This window comes from Corvus brachyrhynchos, unplaced genomic scaffold (assembly GCF_000691975.1).
Source record: "Corvus brachyrhynchos isolate BGI_N302 unplaced genomic scaffold, ASM69197v1 scaffold59, whole genome shotgun sequence".
NCBI classification, from domain to species: domain Eukaryota; kingdom Metazoa; phylum Chordata; class Aves; order Passeriformes; family Corvidae; genus Corvus; species Corvus brachyrhynchos.
Window position 1 is genome coordinate 5210693 of NW_008246054.1, and position 17403 is coordinate 5228095.

Here is a 17403-nt window from a genome sequence, read left to right on the forward strand (position 1 = left end):
CTGTCAGCAGGAGCAGAAATAGTTGTTAATTTTGGCATGAAACTCAAGCACTCTGTGTAAGTATTAAATTACTCAAACAGGCTGACAGCACAGCTTAGTAACTTACAAAAGGGGTAATGTTCTAACACCACAGAGGCTCCTGCAAAGCAGGGTGGAGGATAAGGTTTGTACTCCCAGTATCCTGGGGCTTTCTGCTGTTGAAGGATGTGACACAGCCTCACCTGTCTGCTTTTGATTCACCTGCTCAGACCTGTGTCCCCATGGCAGAGGATTGATGTGCTTGCAGACAGCAACAGAGAGCTCAGCTCCTTCTCTGAGCAACATGGTCCAGGTGATAAGACAACCACAGGTCACTGAGAACATTCCTGCCCTTGGGGAGAATAAAGATATTCTCTATGGAGAACTTTCTAGAAGATGAGCTTCCCAACAGACTCTAAACCAGAGTGAGAATCTTTCCTCTCAGAGCACTGTAACCCTGGAGTTTCTCAATGTCAGTGTTTTGTAATGCAGCTCTGAATAAGGCATGGCAGGGGCTGTGCCTCAGCCTGGTGTTTCAGGAGGTTGCTCTGCCTCTGGAGAGCCCAGCAGCAGCCTCAATCCCTTGACCTTGAAATTTGACATGTTTCAAAAGAGTTTGGATGTGGGTGCAACTGGATGATTACATTAATACAGATTTTTTGGGTCAGCCCCCCAAGCTGCTCTATACAGCTACTCCAGTGGCTTGTATAACAGAGATAACAGCCTTCTTGCTTGCTTTTAAATTTATTTTTAGTAACATTGTTTGGGAATCAGTTATTTATGCCATTGTTTCCTGAGATATTGGTATTTACACAAGGAAGATTATGTTACCAGCACAATGGCTGTTTTGGTCTGTACCCAGGATTAGGAATAAATCTGCCTTTGGATAGCTCTACCATAAATGGGTATTTTGAGTTTACTACAATGGGTTTTGACACATCCTTCATTGCTGAAAAAGGATATTGGAGTTGAATGATTCTATGTGGCGTGGCACAGAAAATCCTGTGTATCCTTTGCCCTTTATAAATACAGTGTTCACCTCAGTGTAGTTACTTCATGTCTCAAAACAAGGTCTGGGGATTTGTCATGTGACCTTTGGGTGCCTTGGATGCTGCTTTGAGACAAGCTGGCTAAAAATCAGCTTTTTCAAGCTCATTGTCAGTCTGTAGTTCTGTGCCTTTTATACCTTGGGATTTTTTGCAGCTGGGGTTTCTTTCATTTCGCGTCTTGACTGTGGATGTTTCTGCTTGTAATGGATTATGTGTTCAGTCCCTTTTAGTCCTTTTTTTTGTTTAGTTTTTCCTGGTTTTATTTTATTCTGATGTGTTTTTCATCCCTATTTGTATCACTCCCATCTATTTCCTCTAAATATCTCTGTCTTTGCTTTGATTTTTCACCTTTAGGTGATGTTACCAGTGCAGGCCACTACTATTTAATAATAGTAGTTTTTCTAGTATGTACTAGTGTCTTGCTGCTGGTTTCCAGCTGCCCAGCACAGCCAGCTGGGGTATTTAAATGCAGCTCTGTTGGCACTGGGATGAATATACCAGTGACATAATCTGCTGTTTCGAAATTTGTGTGCACAGATGTTTATTTCTTCCTTTCGATAATACATGGAATGCTGTATGGGAGATTATTTGACATGAAAAATAAACCTTGTGATGGAAGGTACTAAAAAATATGGGTTGACAATGAACACTCGGTTAGTTAACTCGCTACTTATTTGAAAACATTATAAACTGTATATGATTTAAATCAAATTTACGCTGTGAAAAACTTTCTTTTCTAGGCTATGCTGGCCAAAATTTTGCTTGCTTAGACAGGATTTTGCCAGGTAGGATATACTGATGACTCTGTGCACTGAATCGTAGGACTTGAGAGAGTGTAAGTAGAAATGTTTGGTGAATAGAGATTAGAAAACTGAAGCCCCAGAGCTGTGCTGATAAAGAACCTGGCACTCTAAAGCAGTGATATTTTAAGAGCCAGTGTCAAACTGTCTAAGTTGAGATAGATTTGTCAGACAACTGTCAGTGTGTGGCTTCCTTTGGAGAAATTCCTTCCAGTGAATCTGTGCTAATTCATACCCAGTCTCACATAGCAACGCTAAGTGCTTAAGGAGGATCCCACCTCCCTTTGCAGGGTGTCTGTCTGAAGAGAAAGGGACTAAAAGCAAAATGCATTTCTGTCCTTTGCAGGTACACATCAACTAGAGCCTTCCTAGCCACTTTAAATGAAATGAATGACTATGCTGGGCAGCACGAGGTCATTTCAGAGAACATGACCTCTCTGATCACTGGAGAGTTAACACGCTATGTGCAGGAGCTGAAACAGGAGAGGAAATCGGTAACTGATCCTTTTTTATTTATTATTCACAATGAATTGCTATTTAAGACAGCTAATTAGTGGTAGTGGATTTCAATGTTAAGTGAGATTTATTTGTAGTTAATAAACATGAGCTGTGCTAATGAACCAAGCATTGAAGAAGTGGGTTATGTGCCCTGGCCGAGTCGCTGAACCATTTGAATCAAATGTTATAAAATCAGACAGCAGTGCCTGCAGGAGAATCCCTGCTAAATAAGGTCAGAGACCCATCTGTGCTTAAGGCTCTGTTAGCCAAAAGCTTGCTTAGGGAAGAGTCCAGCAGCACTGTGTAAAGCCTGAAATAAACAGAGGAACTGCAGGGCTGAGGCTGATTGAGAGAATTATTTGGATTTTGATTCACATTTTTGTGCTTCTCAGCCAGATCTGGTCAACAGAACTCTGTAAAAAAGTTATTTTAATAAGAAATAGGGGGGTTGTCTTGTTTGGTGAGTGTGGAGAATGTGGTTTTCAACCTGTTGTCATTCAAGACTGGTAGAATTAATAGCTTCACGTTAGTGCTCTATCTCAGCTGGTACTTTAGGGACCTATGTGCCTGCTACAGTGAATGTTCAAAGCTGATTAATTTGCACATTGCCAGCTCTGAAAAATGGGTTGTTGAGATGTGATTTCCTTCCTTCCCTTGAACCCTTTTATCTCCTGGATGTGTGAGCATAGGAGAAGGATTCTAAGCACTACAAATACTCATAGAACAGGTATAAAACGACTAAGCAAAGTGCAAAGGGAGCATGAGGGCATTATATTTCATTTCCAAACTGTTGGTCTATTTTGGAAAATGCAAAAATACTCCTGCAAAACTTCTACATTTATAAATAGTCCCACTAAACACTAAGCATGTGTTGAGGTGTTGTGTGGGACCAGAGCCCTGGAAATCACCACCTTTTCCTAAGTATAGTATTGGAATGATAATTCTGTCAACAGAGGAAAAGAATATATAGACATACCTTTAATCTGCAGAATGGTGTGTAATCTTTGAGGGGAAGCATGGGAGGGTGTTTTACATATAGCTGTGATGAGAATGTTTTCTCAGCTCCTCCATGACCTTGTATTCAGCATGGGTCTGGTATAATAAGCCAAGCAAAAAAAAAAAAGCAGCGTTCTAGTGTGGCATTTTCTGTCAGTTCTAATGTTTGTGCCTGTTTTCTCAGTTATATGGGCACATAAGGTGATTGGAGTATCTGTTAGACATTTTAAGTATGATGGAAGAGGGCTCGCAATATTTCTTGTAAAGAATTTGAGCCGTAGCTATTGGTTTTTTGGTTTGTTTGTAAACTTTTCTATTAAGTATGTCTCATATAAGTAATGGGTGAATGACAGGAAAATCAGTTTAATATTGGCCTAGTGATAAGAACATGGGAACAGCAAAAAGCAACTGACAATGTATTTACCTGCTGTTGCTGATAATTACTGGTCTTTAACAGAAAGCAGTTGTCAGTCACAGTTGTTTTGTTCTTGCAACATAAATAGAAGCTTATATGAATTAGGAATCCTTGTCTGGTTCCTGTAGATTTCTCATTTATGAGAAAATGGTGTTGAAAAGGAAACTGTTCCCACCCTCAGGCATTTTTCATCCTGTAAAAGCATTGATCCTGCTGAGATCTGCAGGAGGGGAGGGTGGTTGTTGTGTAAATATCACAGAGGGCTGCAGCTTTGATAAATAGTTTTATGATATCAATTAATGAATGATTTGGTATTTCCAGAAGTTTTGCTGGCAAAGTTCTTGTGCTCTCTGCTTGTTCTGCCATCAGCTGCTGTGCTCCAGGTCCAAAGAATCATTTGGATGAGCCACTCCTGGGGCTGGGTCCATGTGTAGGAGTTGGGAGACTCAAATTCTTGTCCACTGAGTCTTGAATTAAGTCATTCAGGTGTCCAAATACCTGTAAAATGGTACAAATTCCCAGTGATTTCAGCATGGCTGTGGTAGATAAGCACCCTTGCTCTTTTGGTTATACTTTACCCACTGGAAGATGGAAATGATACACAGAGGTGTCCTACTATAAATGTGTGAAAGATGAGCTCAAGTTCAGCAGAAAGTGGTCAGGCAAATCAGAATGGTGTTGGAAGGGACCTTAGAGCTTATCCCATTTTCCCCCTGCCATGGGCAGGGACAACTTGAACAGACTGCACCAAGCCCTGGCCAACCTATCCTTAAACACTTCCAGGGATGGAGCAGCCAGAGCTTCTCTGGGCAACCTATGCCAGGGCCTCTGCATCCTCACAGGGAAGAATTTTTTCTAATATCTCTAAATGTAGCTGAATTTACAGCTTCTGTTTCCAAAGGAAACCCTTTGATGCACAAGAGTGTTTGCTGGAGTCACATGTGATGAGTGTGGCTGGTGATCTTTAAACACGTGGCGGCTGGTGCCTGCCTGCTCTGCTCTGTTTTCATGCTCATTTAGCTCTATTGATTCAAGTGGAATTACACCAGCAGATGATCGGGGTCACACAGTAATTAATCACTTCTTGTGTTTTCCTTGACATGTGCAAGCCCCTGGCCTGTAAGTGGTGCAGAACTGATGCTGTATCACACCTTACATTGGTTTTACGCTGGATAAAATTCATTTGGCATGCAATTTGTACATATGTTGGGTTTGTCTGGCTCTCTGGAACTTGTACTTGATGGCTGCCTATGTCATGTTTTTTCTATGAAAGACAGTTGCTAGTGGTGAAAATAAGGAAAGAAGCAATTAATCAAAACCAGGCAGGACGAATGTGCAGGTTGGACAGGTGGGATGATGTGCAAGCCCAGTGGTTTGGTGCTGTTGTTCAAAAGACAGATGCCTCCTTTTTCCTCTGATCTGATTCAGAGCTTGGGAGAGTTCTGGGTTACCTATGCATTTTTTCAGATCATGTGCTTTGTTGCCTGATGGCTTTTGACCATCAGAAAGTGGTTACAAAAAATCAAGCAAAAACTCTTTGTGTGAAACTTGAATATCTTTAGCAACACAGGTGAATCAATGACTATCCTATTACACATTTCTCTTCCATAGGATTACACTCAGTGTTGTCACTGTACCAAATGAGTTGTTTTGCCTTCACAGTCACTGAAGTCAGGTACACACCCTGCCTGCTTTTCACACAGGGAAACACACTCCTTGCGTTGTTTCAGTTCTTCCCAGCTGCCCAGTGAAGTGAAACTCTTTATAGTGTAGTTCCTCACTTGAACTTCTTCTTGTATTCTCTTGATGTTACTGTGTCCGTGCTCTCTCAGGAGCAGTTCTCATCCTCAGGGTCCTTGTTAGCTGCTTAAAAGCTCAAATTTCAGTTCAGTGTTGTGTGAAGGGCATGCCCCATCCATCTTCCTCTTGAGGTTATTGAGGTTAGATGCCTGTGACTGAATTCCCCTTTGCTGTTGGAAGACGTCACCAGGTCACACAAATGAGGTAGGAATCACCTGAGTGGTTCAGGGAAAGAACTTGCTTCTGCAGTCATGCTTTGTGTGAGCCCAGTGTCACCAAAGCCTTACTTTGGGGTAGCTCTCGAAGGTGTCAAGTTTGAGCTGGAGGCCCTGCAGTGTTACAAAATTGGGTTTTAATCTTGTTCATCTGTGACAAAAGAAAAGGTGGTGATCCTGTCAGGTCAAGAGGAGTGTTTGGACTTTACTTCACGAGCACTGACATGTAATACACTTCTAGGTTGGAAATGTACTGAGCCAACCATTGAGAATTTCTGTTTGTTGTCTTTTTTTTTTTCCCCATAACACTTCACAGGGCACAGCTTGATTTATAGATCTAACTATGGCTGAGGAAACCCTTCTGTAATTTGGATAGAAATTCAAGAATTATTTCCTGGGGCCATTCTGATTTAGATCTGTGGTCACAAACTAGGTCTGACTCACGGCCTCTGGAAGCAGCTGCTTTGTGTAGCCTTTGCTCATGTCAGCTTAGCTAAAAATGTATTTGGGAGTCATGAACTATCTCTCTTATTACTGCTGCTGCTCTCACCTCTACCTCTACCTCCCCTTGGGGCTGGTCTGGCTCCATACAATCAAGCATGAAAGCCAAGAGCTTTGCTGCAGACTGCATTGGTGTAGCACTGGGATTCTGTGGTTGGGAGAGAATTTACCTGATGTCAATACATTCCATTTTGTATGGGGATAGAAGGGGAACAGGGAATGAATGAATCCTTATGGGTACCATGGGGGCAGAACGGATCTGGTTCTTTATAGTGGAGCATGTGCGCCCTCCCTGTGTGCATTCATCGAGGGGGATGCCTGTCAGAGGACTTTCTGTTTCTTGTAGGCTCTCAGGTGTTGATGAAAAGTAAATAATTGGAGGAATTCTGTCACGTTCACTCATTCTGAATGGTGCCCTGTTCTGCAAATAGTCCTGTGGTTTTCCAGAGGATTTCTCCCAGCGTGGAGCAGGCGTGAGGCAGGATGGCAGCACACAGCCCTGTCAGGAGCACAATGGATTTTTCCATGTTGCATTTTGGATGTGCCTCAAGGTCTGTGTGTGTTTGGAGCACAGCTGTGCTTTGTGCTGCAGGGGCACAGAGAGACGTTACTGCCTTCCAGAAGTGACAAACCAATGGCCAAGCGAGAGGTGGGAAGAGAAAAAGAGTGACAGCGAAAGGAAGTGATTTGCCAAACTTCAAACTTCAGGTTGATGCAATTTAAACCAAGCTTTACCCGACTCTTATTTTGGGACTAGCCCACTTCCAGCTCATTGCCCTATGAATGGAGTGAAGGTCTTAGTTTTAATCTAAATATAAAGGTATTTGTGGGAGATTATGTTGTGCTTGATAAATCACTCCACAACAGTCCTAAATATTCATCCTCTTTCTTGCAAGGTATTTCAGCTGTATTTCATTAAGTTAAATTGTACCTGTAGAGCATTAAGTAGTAATTACTAAATAAAAGAATGCAGAAAATTATTCAGGAAAGATCATCATAAATTCTGTGGATTCCTATGGAATCTTTGCTGGTTTTCACTAAATTACGGATCTCAAATGCAATAAAGCTGTATTAAATATTGCTGTGTTATCATGTAACTGTGCTGTGTTACATGTTACAGCTGTAACAGAACTGGCTTCTGTGAGGGGGAAAAAAGCAAGTGCTTATTATGAAAGTTTCCAAAGCATTGTTGTGTGGGAAACTAATACTAATACCCCTTCAACTGAAAGGTGTAATGTGACCTTTGGATTTAGCAGGGTTAAAGTTGAGACCACTGAACTCAATATCCTGCTCTTCCCAGTTTTGAATGGGTACATTGAACTATGAAATGATAGTCCAAATAAATAAATTGGCTTCTGTTTACCACATGAAGGATTCAGATTGGGAAAACAAAATCTGTTTACTAACAAATGTAGTTGCATTTTCTGTGAATTAGCTTGAATATTGCTCTGCAGAGCAAGAGCCCTTTAGAGGGACAAGATGAGAGATGCCTTCTATGAACAGTAACATTTCCTGCTCAGTGCATGACTGAGAGATGCCTGAGGGTGAGGGGGTTGAGCATTGGCCATGGATGTATTCTTCCCTTTGTGACCTGCCTGTAGAGCCACAGAGATTGGCCTGAAATGAAAGAGCAATGATAAAGCCAGATGAGTGGTGCATGTGTTAACTATGGAGAAGGGTATTCATCCAAGCCTGTGGCACGTGGTACATGTGGGTATGTTCAGCTGGCACTTTAGCTGACACATAATATTTTATATATCTGATGCAGGTCTTGATAGTCCTGTGTAGGTGAACATGTGCATGAAGGTATATGGAAACAGCTAAAAGTATTTCCTTGCCTCTTGAGGCGTTAACTTGTACATCTTCTGGTTTTCGTAGTGCAAGACTTACACAGGAATGTCACAGACCATTTCAATTCACATCTTTTAACTGTGGATCAGCGGAAGGGGAGTTTTGTGACAAGACTGGGAAGGAGAAGAGGTGGAAGCTAGAGCAGCATGTTCCTCTATACTTACTGAAGGATATAAAAGCACAAACAACTTTTCGCACCATAGTTTTTAGTAGTAATGTTGAATCTCCATTTGAAAAGCCCTAAAGCCCTAGGTTTGCTTTTGTGGAGCACTTGGGAACAGGTGAGCTTTTAAGGACAAGATTAGTTCCTAGGGATGGGTTGAAGGAGGGTGCATGATCTCCAAACAACCTGTCATACCAGGGCCTGATTCCAGGGCCTGCTGGCCTTGCTGCCCTGAAGGCAGATGGTTCAGCAGGACCTCTCCAAGAGCTGGCCAATACAGCAGAGTGCTCCCGAGGATCCCTTAGCTCTGCTGCCATGGAGCTGTACTGGAAGCTGCAGGATTGCAGTGCTGCTCTTGCACACTGCAGGATTGTCTCTGTGCCTGAGAAGAAGTTCTGAGTTCCAGTTCCCAATATAAGGACTGTATCTGTCATATTTAGCATGAAAATTGCAAGTTACCATAAACATTACTGCCACAGTGTCTTTTAGGTTTGTGCCAATCACCAGGGAGTCACTGACTGGTTTGGTTTGGAAGGGACCTTGAAGATGATATCGTTCCAACTCCCTGCCCAGTGCAGGTTCACCTTCCACTGGACCAGGTTGCTCCAAACCCCATCCATCATTCTGTTGTTACAGCTCAGTAACAGTAGGGGCAGCTACTTCAGGTTGTCACATGCAGCTGATCTGGAATTTGAAGCTTGAGAAGCTTTGGTCATAGTGCTTATTAAATGGAATTTCTTTGGAATGCACCACTCCAGGAGCAGATACTTCAATCAAATTAAGTTCAACATTGAACAGATATTTGTCTAACCTGTTCCTGGCTTGACCAAGTTGATAAGTCCACGTTAAAAATAATGTTCCTGTGGATAGTGCGATGGAGAACAGGGTTGTGCCCCAATATTAAGTAGCTGATGAATGTGTTAAAATTGTCAGGAATTTAATGTTAACATTCACAGGACTTATGCTACTTTTATGTCTTATGCTACTCTTACTAAAACTGAGAGTGATAAGACTGCAAGAACATGTTGCTATTTTTGGAAACAAAGATTTCTTCGGAGGAGACTGTTTCCTGTCTTTGCAGCAAGGAAAAGAAAAACATTTCACAAGGCTTTTTGCAAATGTTGCTGAGAAAATCGAGGAAAAAATAGTGTTCTCTTATTTCCGTCTCTGGTGTGCTTTAATCACTAGCCATTATTTTAGAAATCACTTGTAACAAAAATGGAGATAAGAGTTTGAATTGGAGGATGAAGTACTGTATTTATATTAATTATCAGTGTGAGCTGGGAGTACTTGTTACAGAAGTCAAAGGTAACTGTTTTGTCAGTCTGTTATATTATCTCATGTAAATAGAAAAGAATGAAGCACTCTTGCCTTAGATATATTTGTTGAAAATTCTTGAAAAGGATGTTGTCAAATGAACCATATGCTATGCATATAAATTAAGACTGTTTTTCTGATTATTTCTAATACAAACATATTTTAGATGTACAAGTCTTAAGTTTAACTATCTAATCAACTCCTGTTTGTTTAAGAAAAACAAGGCTGTCTTATTACAGGCCTTTTTAAAAAGGTTTCACATGATCAGTTTAGGCAGAGCCTAAGCAGCCCTGTTGTCATGCTGATAATCTACATGTTTCAGGAAATTCTTTCATTTAAAAATGCCCAGGAACTCCTCAGCAAAAATACTGGAATGTGTTCTCCTTCATTAGATGCTTTTAGCAACATCTTTTCTCCTGCTTCTCTCAAAAGGTCAGGAAAAAAAGCTAAGATGCATCTTCTAACAAGCTGTTGTTGTCTGCTGGGTGAGCTCTGGGGCTGTGTAAACCCTCGTGCATACCAAGGGAGTTTTGCAAAAATATCCTGCTGCTCCTAATTGTGGCAGCGTTGGCAGGAACAGGCTCTGCATTGTGGGTCCCTCACTTGCAGCTCCAGGGTTTTGATCAACACGGGTGAAATCTGAGCCCAGCAAAAGTCAATGAGAGGTTTGTCTTTGATTGCCCAGCAGCCAGGATTGCTCCCCAGCTGTTCCAGACACAAGCAGCTTCCTAATGAGGAGAGCACACTGATCCCAATGGCTGCATTTGCAAAGGGAAAAGCTCATTCCTTGAGCGGAGAGCTTTTTGAATATAACAAAAGCTTTTAAAAAGTTGAGGTAATCCACAGTCCTCACATGAGTGAGTTAACACTCCGATTAAAGTATCTCAAGTCTTAACAACTGAATTTCAGGAAGAATTTCGTGATGGAAAGGGTTGGATTGGGCTGCCCAGGGAGGTGGTAGAGTCACCATCCTTGGCAGTGTTTAAGGAAAGGCAGCGCATGGCACTCGGGTCTGGTTGGAGTGGTGGTGGTTGCTCATGAGTTGAACTCCATCTTGGAGGTCTTTTCCAAACTGATTCTGTGAACTCTCGTGAGATCACCTGAAGCCTGCATTATTGTGTTTATCCTGTGAGCTGGAATGGATGGAGTTGTCCAGTCAAAACGTGGCCATTGGGGATTGTTCAGAGCACCCTGGGACACACTGGGCTTTAACACAAGGAAAAAGGACAGTTGTGGTCATGTGTGGTTCGGGTTTGGGCAATGCTGCTGTGTTTTAAGCCATTTAGTTGGTTTAATATTTCAATAAAATATTGTTCAGGGAAATCCTAAAGTTGGCACAGTGTTTGCCAAAGACTGCAAAGTTATAGACTTCAAGGTGATTTAGGGAGGTTGACTTAATGAACACTAATAAACCCAAACTTTTCACTTTACTGTGTTTTTAATGTGTGTTTAGAATTCTGTGGATATGGGTGAAAAGTCTGGAGGAAATCATGGCATGTGAACCACCAACACTGCTGCTAATGTCTCACTGGCACCCTTGAGGTGTGATTTATTAATTGGGTATCTTGCTCATATTCTGAGTTTTTTAAACAGCCTGATTGAGGGCATTAGTTTGGGCATCCAGTTTGGGGGGGGCGGGGAAGCAATATTGTATCAATTACTCTAAATTAATCATTGTGTGCTGCTGAAATGGGTGTGACTAAGAGTGGTAGTTTTCCACAGGATTTGCTGAATCATTTGTCATGTTTCCATTTGCTGAATATTCAGGTGTAGAATAACCAGTTATTTAATTTGTTCAAAGAAATTTATTTAAATTACAACTTGCATCTTGAAACCTTATCAAGGAATAGTTGAGCTTAGAGTTATTTTTGCTGGGGTTTTGGAGGGGGTGGAGGTGAAGGTAAAGGACATTTGCTGTTTAAGAGGATTGTAAAGGAAATGAGTTTGCAGAAGTTGAAGATAGTGCATGGTTTGAGGAAACTGGAGGCTTCCTGTATGACTTTAAACAGATCACTTGACCATAGTGCCTTGATTTTTCTTACCCATAAAATACACCCAGTGAAGAAATATAGATAGTTGGAAGGTTCCACTTAGTTGCTGTATGTAAAAATGAATTTTTGGAAGGCAGAAATTACCATTTGAGGGCAAAAAGATTTGCAAAAGCAGAAGTGCCTTAGCTTACAAAAAGGATATATATGGGACAACACAGCAAGAATTAGGGGTTATAAGTATATTTAGAAAATGGTTGAACTAAAAAAAGGCAGTATTGCACTGAACTCTTCAAGATGTGATGCACCTGTCTTTATCACAATTTAATATTTCACTATTTAGTAATCTTCAGCAATGCCCATATTACGTCTCAGTGTTCCATTTGTGTGTAAAAGAGTTTCTAAAAAAAAAAGTCAAAATGGAGCAAAATCTGAACTAGATGTGGTCACACTGCTCAGGCTCAATGCTTCCTGTATGTACTTCCAGAAGCTCGTGTAGTTTGTTTTACAGAGAAGACAAATTTGGAAAGAACAGGGATGGCTTGTTAAAATTGCATTATTCAACTACAAAGGTTTAAAAATACACGCCAAGGGCAGTCCTGTTATCTGATAGGCTTTTGTTTCCAAGTTCATCCTTCAGCTCAGCTCCTCTCTACAATTGTCTTCTGTTAAATGAACCTGGCCTGTTGTTTTCCTGAGGTTTATGGGTCATTGACAGTATTGGGTTTCACACAAGCCAGCTGTTCCCAAATCAGGTCCTTTCCTACACCGGTCAAGTCGGAACAAGCGAAGTGGAGAGCACACAAATGGGGGCTGGTGGAAGCAGGGAAGGCAACATGAAGATATTGGAGTCATTTTACTTCCAGCTTCACTGTTGTGACTTCCATGAATTTCATGCTCATTAGCAAAATTTTGAAAAATGTTGTGTTAAATTACAGTTGTTCCTTGGGACTGTTTTTGTTGCTCCTTGGGACTGTTTTCCTAAACTCGAATTACAAAAGCCTGAAATGAGGCGCCCCTGGCAGGGAAGAGGCAGCATCTGTCACAAGCAGAGTTGAAAGGACACGGAGATCTACAAAAGGAACCAAAATCAACTTGGAGCCTTTCCCTGCCACCCAGCAGTTTTACACTGATGTCAGGGGTTTTTTAATGTCACAGTGTGGTGATATGGTGTTTGGAGAAGGTCTCTCCTGTCCCAGCAGTGCCAGGCTGTCCCTGCTTCCCCTTCCATGGCCCAGTGGCCACACGCGCTCCCTCCTCGGAGGGCAGGAGCAGAGCCAGAGCTGAGCGTGGCACATGCCAGGATTGAAAGCATTTCTGACACTGGGCCTCTCTCGTCTGCTTTAAGGATTTTCATGTGGAGATAAGCACCATCCAGACACATAAAGCTGTGGAATGTCCCTGTGCTCAGTTCTAGGTGAGCATCCCTCTTTAGCAGACAGTGTTTGGGACTACAGGTAACAGCATCCAGAGCACCCAGGATAGCCCATGTGTTGTTCTGTTCTTGCAGACAAGTTGAACATTACTGTGATTTTTAAGGCTAAATGAGCCTATTGGACATGGCATGATAGAGAATTGCAGTTTTGGGGCTTTTTGCTGTCATGTCTAAAGGAGCCAGAATGGCAGTTCTGAAATGTCCCTCACTCCCCTGACACAGGAAAGTACCAGTTGCTGTAGTGCAAGATGCAGGAAACCAAGGAGCTGCCAATTATAAAGTGCTTGCAGGCATATTTTTGTAATTGTGGCATTTTGTAGCAGGTTAATGGTCTGGAGTGTGAGCTTTTTTTACCCCAATAGACCACAGTTACCATGTTCCTTAAGATATATCTGACGTCTGATTACACTTGGGTGTGAGAGCACATGAATTGCAGTGGGATTATCTGGCAATATCTGGCCTTTATTTTTCACATTTACTGTGCAACACAATTCCTATATTTGAGTAAAAGTAATTGCCAGTAAATAATCCAAAAGAAAGGCCTCTCTCTTCCTGTTTCAGTTTGCTTCATTATTTATTTTACAAGGTGGTTTGTGGAGGGGAGTAACCTGTTGTAGCAGTCAGCTGGGTCTGCATCTACATTTCTGTCTAGAGCTGGGTCATTGACTTATACAGTGATCTGGAATGGATTGCTTATGCTGAGGGAAAGCCAGGCATATGGAAGAACAGCTTGTCCAGAGAAGCTGTGGCTGCCCCATCCCTGGAAATGTTCAAGCCAGCTTGGACTGGACTTGGAGCAGCGTGGGATACTGGAAGGTGTCCCTGCCCATGGCAGGGGGTTGGAACAAGGTGGTCTTTGAAGTCCCTTCCCACCCAAACCATTCAGTGATTCTGCAGAGGGAAAAAATCTAATATATATTAGATTCTTTGACAAAGAGCGTTGTGTAAGGGCTAAGAACTGTTATTTAAACCAACTGCAGTTAAGAGCCTTGTTCCAAAAGGCATGCCAGGAGAGGAGTTCCCTGTTGTTTAGCTGACATCTCAATTTAAAACTTCTGTTACACCTCACCCTGTGAACACACACTCACCCCCAGCGTGTGACGGAGGAGGGATTCTGGAGGGACACACAGCACCAAAAACCTCTCGAGAGGAAGGAGCAGCTGGCCTTGCACTCGCAGCCAGTAACTAGGAAGAAGAGGGGTTTTTTGTTGAGTCTGAATGAAAATCAGGACAAATATCAGTTGTTAGAGTGTGCCAATCAAGTGTGTCTTGGTAAGTTCCATGTAGAGAGAAATTTTAATTTAGAGCTAGTGTTCAGTCTGTCACCAAAGAAATACTCGTCAGATAAAAGTGCTTCAGATCTCATGATACGAGAAACCAATAATTATGAGATACAGTGAACAATACAAGGTAGAATTGCTAAAGGGATTAATTAGTCTTAGTCAAACTAACCACTATAATTGATGCAAATATCCATCTGCAGCCTGCTGAGACATTAGATAGTCATCACACACCTGCTCAATTCGCCAGCCTTGCAGAACACAGCTGTCAGAATGATTTCTGCTTGGGTTTTTTCTTCAACATACTTGACTGTTTGTTCTTTTGTTGTTCAAAATGTTTTCTTTCTCTTTTCTTTTTCTAAACAGCACTTCCATGATGGCAGAAAGGCACAACAACACATTGAAACTTGCTGGAAACAACTTGAAGCAGTAAGTGGCAAATTCCTCAGACGTGACCTTTAAGTCATTTATATATTGTTTTCAAAGAGATGGTTTCAAACATTTTCTTTGGAAAAAGAAAGGTATATGGATAAAAGTTGTAGAGATGGGATTTTTAAAACTCTGCTGTCTTAAATACAGTCATAGTCCTGAAAAGGTCTGTTTTAACAGAACATTAGGCTTCTGTGGGCTCTTTGTCTATCACGAGCAGCATTTCATTTGATATGACTTGAAAAGTGTGCTAAGCATTGCTGAAACTGCAGAGTCCCTAAGGGTCCTGTTCAGATACTCCACTGGAAGTTAAACAGCTTCATAATGTGTGAATAAATTGAGCAGGACCGTCTCTTGAATGAGGTGCTGCTTCTCAAAAGTAAATACATTGGAATTGTCATTGATGCGTTGAGTGAACGGTGAGACTCTAAGTACAGGAGAGGATAGAAAGGGGCTACCAATAACCAAAAGTCCTACTTGCAAATCTGTTCATCTTAGTAACTCCCTTGTTAATTTACAAAAATGAAGGGGTTAAGTGTTGGAAGAGAGGGATTCAAGAGTGGGAGTGATCGTAAAAGGGAAAAATACTGAAATATAAGCAGCCTGGATAATGGAAGAAAAAATGTGTCTCTGGTAACTCAGTTTTTGGAAGTTCATTAATATTGAAATGTATTCCAGTGTAAACAAGAGAGCCTAAAAATCCTTCAGTTGTTACAACAGATTGTTTTAGTGACAGGCATGAATTTTAGGTAGATTTTGGTATCTTTTGCTTTCCATAATGAGGGTTTCTGGTTTTTCTTTTCAGAGTAAAAGGCGGTTTGAACGTGACTGCAAAGAAGCTGATCGAGCACAGCAGTATTTTGAGAAAATGGATGCTGACATCAACGTGACAAAAGCAGATGTTGAAAAGGTGAGCTTGGAGGGTGGAGAGACTGTTTGTAAACATGGATGTGATAGGTTTACTTCCTCAATCCTACTGGTAGGATAAGCCCTGAGGCTTAATGCCTTATTTCAGTCAGTCTGTAGGTTAATTAAAAACAGGGAGATCTCTGCAGAAACCTTTGTTTATGTAAAAACTCTAAACAGATACAGTCAAGTTGGTTTTTTTAGTAGGTGATATCTGAGTTTAACAGAGCTGATATGGCTCTAAAGGAGTTTATGCAAGCTCAGTTTTAATTAACACCCCAGGTTCTGTGACAGTCAGGCTTGTGAGGGCTCCCTGAGGGCTGCTTGCGTTTTCCACACATTTTCATTCCCTCTGTGATCCAGGTAGAACCAAACTTCCTGCCCTTTGAGCAGCACTTCAAAGATTTCCCAATGTCACTGGATGCAGTGAAGTATTACCAGAACTGTTTTTCATAGTTGTAGGTTTAGAGCAGGACAGCTTTCCACGTGATGCAGAATCCTGGAATCCATGCTTGTCACAGATGGCACAAGGCTTTTATTTTCTCAGTTGCTGGCTGGTTGCAGAGTCATTTGTGGCTTTTTTTACAATGATCCCCACTCAGTGAAGTTGTTGAACTAATGCTTAATTTTAAATATCCAGTCCTGCTTCAGCACATCTGTCTGGAAATACTTTCTTTCTTCAGTTTGATTCAAAATTGGATGTGTGGAAGGATCCTTAAAGTTTAAATTTTACTGGTCCAAGTCCAGTACCTGTAACTTAAGGAAGCAATGAAGAGGAAGAAAATGTTTTAAATTGCTTCTGTTTTTGGAGTTACACATTTGCTCAGAAGATGCACTAATGTAGATCAGAAACACCACATTACAATGTGTAAGGACAGTTTTGTCCTCCTGGAGTTTCAGTCAGACAGGCACAAAATAGCCAGAACTTTTGAAAAGGCAACCAAAAGAGAAAGGAAAATGTAAAAGCTGAAGCTTAAAATATACTGAACGTTTTGTTGCAGGGACAGGAAAAGAAAGTGAATTATAGGTAAGAAATCTTTCTAGTCTGAGGTCTCCTTGTAAAATGTAGGTTTTGCTTCTCAAGAGGTCTGCTTCATTCTATTTTCAGTTACTTCAGTCCTGTGAAGATATGAAATATAAATTTCCCTTTACCTCTGTGGGATCTCACATTTCTGGTATGCTGAGCATCAGGACGTTGCGTGGCAGATAGCATTGAGGGTGCTGTTAGGAATTAGGACAGTAAATCAAAAACAAACTCAGAAAATTTCCCCCAAGTGCTATTGCATATCAAAGGACAAAATACCTCTGTGGTCTTGTAATTTGCTTGGCTCTTAGTTGCAAATTCACCATGTAGATTTGATCCTTTGTTGCCTTCTGGATTTGCCAGGGCACTCGACAGATGAATGCCTGTACAGATTGTTAAAGATGTGGAACCACATGTGGGTTTTTCTAACAGAGAGGGATCATCTCTGCTTTATCTGTATAAAGTGATTTTAGAATACTTCTTTCATAGATAAAATTAGGGCTTGCCCTAGATTTTGTTCCAAAGCTGAGGTCATGTCAAAGGGATACAAAGACATGACTTACTGTTTGAAATAGGGGACTGAAACTCCTTATTTCTACATCCCTTTCTAAGGCTGGCCTTTTCTGGTCAGAGTAAAAGGTGCCATATTGGTGATATATCAATTTAAACGTGTTAGGTAAATTCTGGGAAGCAATTTCCTACCCTGGTGCTCTTTCCC

General features: G+C 41.4%; 1 protein-coding gene across 23 annotated transcripts in view; it reads left to right on the top strand.

The window, feature by feature from the left end:
- The window catches only part of FNBP1 (formin binding protein 1), a 71495-nt gene that overhangs the window by 11464 nt on the left and 42628 nt on the right, over nt 1-17403 (top strand). For all 23 annotated transcript variants that reach the window (XM_017745470.1, XM_017745471.1, XM_017745479.1 and 20 more), the window contains exons 4-6: nt 2214-2361; nt 14693-14755; nt 15561-15665. In XM_017745470.1, coding sequence (XP_017600959.1) covers nt 2214-2361; nt 14693-14755; nt 15561-15665 — 316 coding nt within the window. The remainder of the gene's footprint in view (nt 1-2213; nt 2362-14692; nt 14756-15560; nt 15666-17403) is intronic.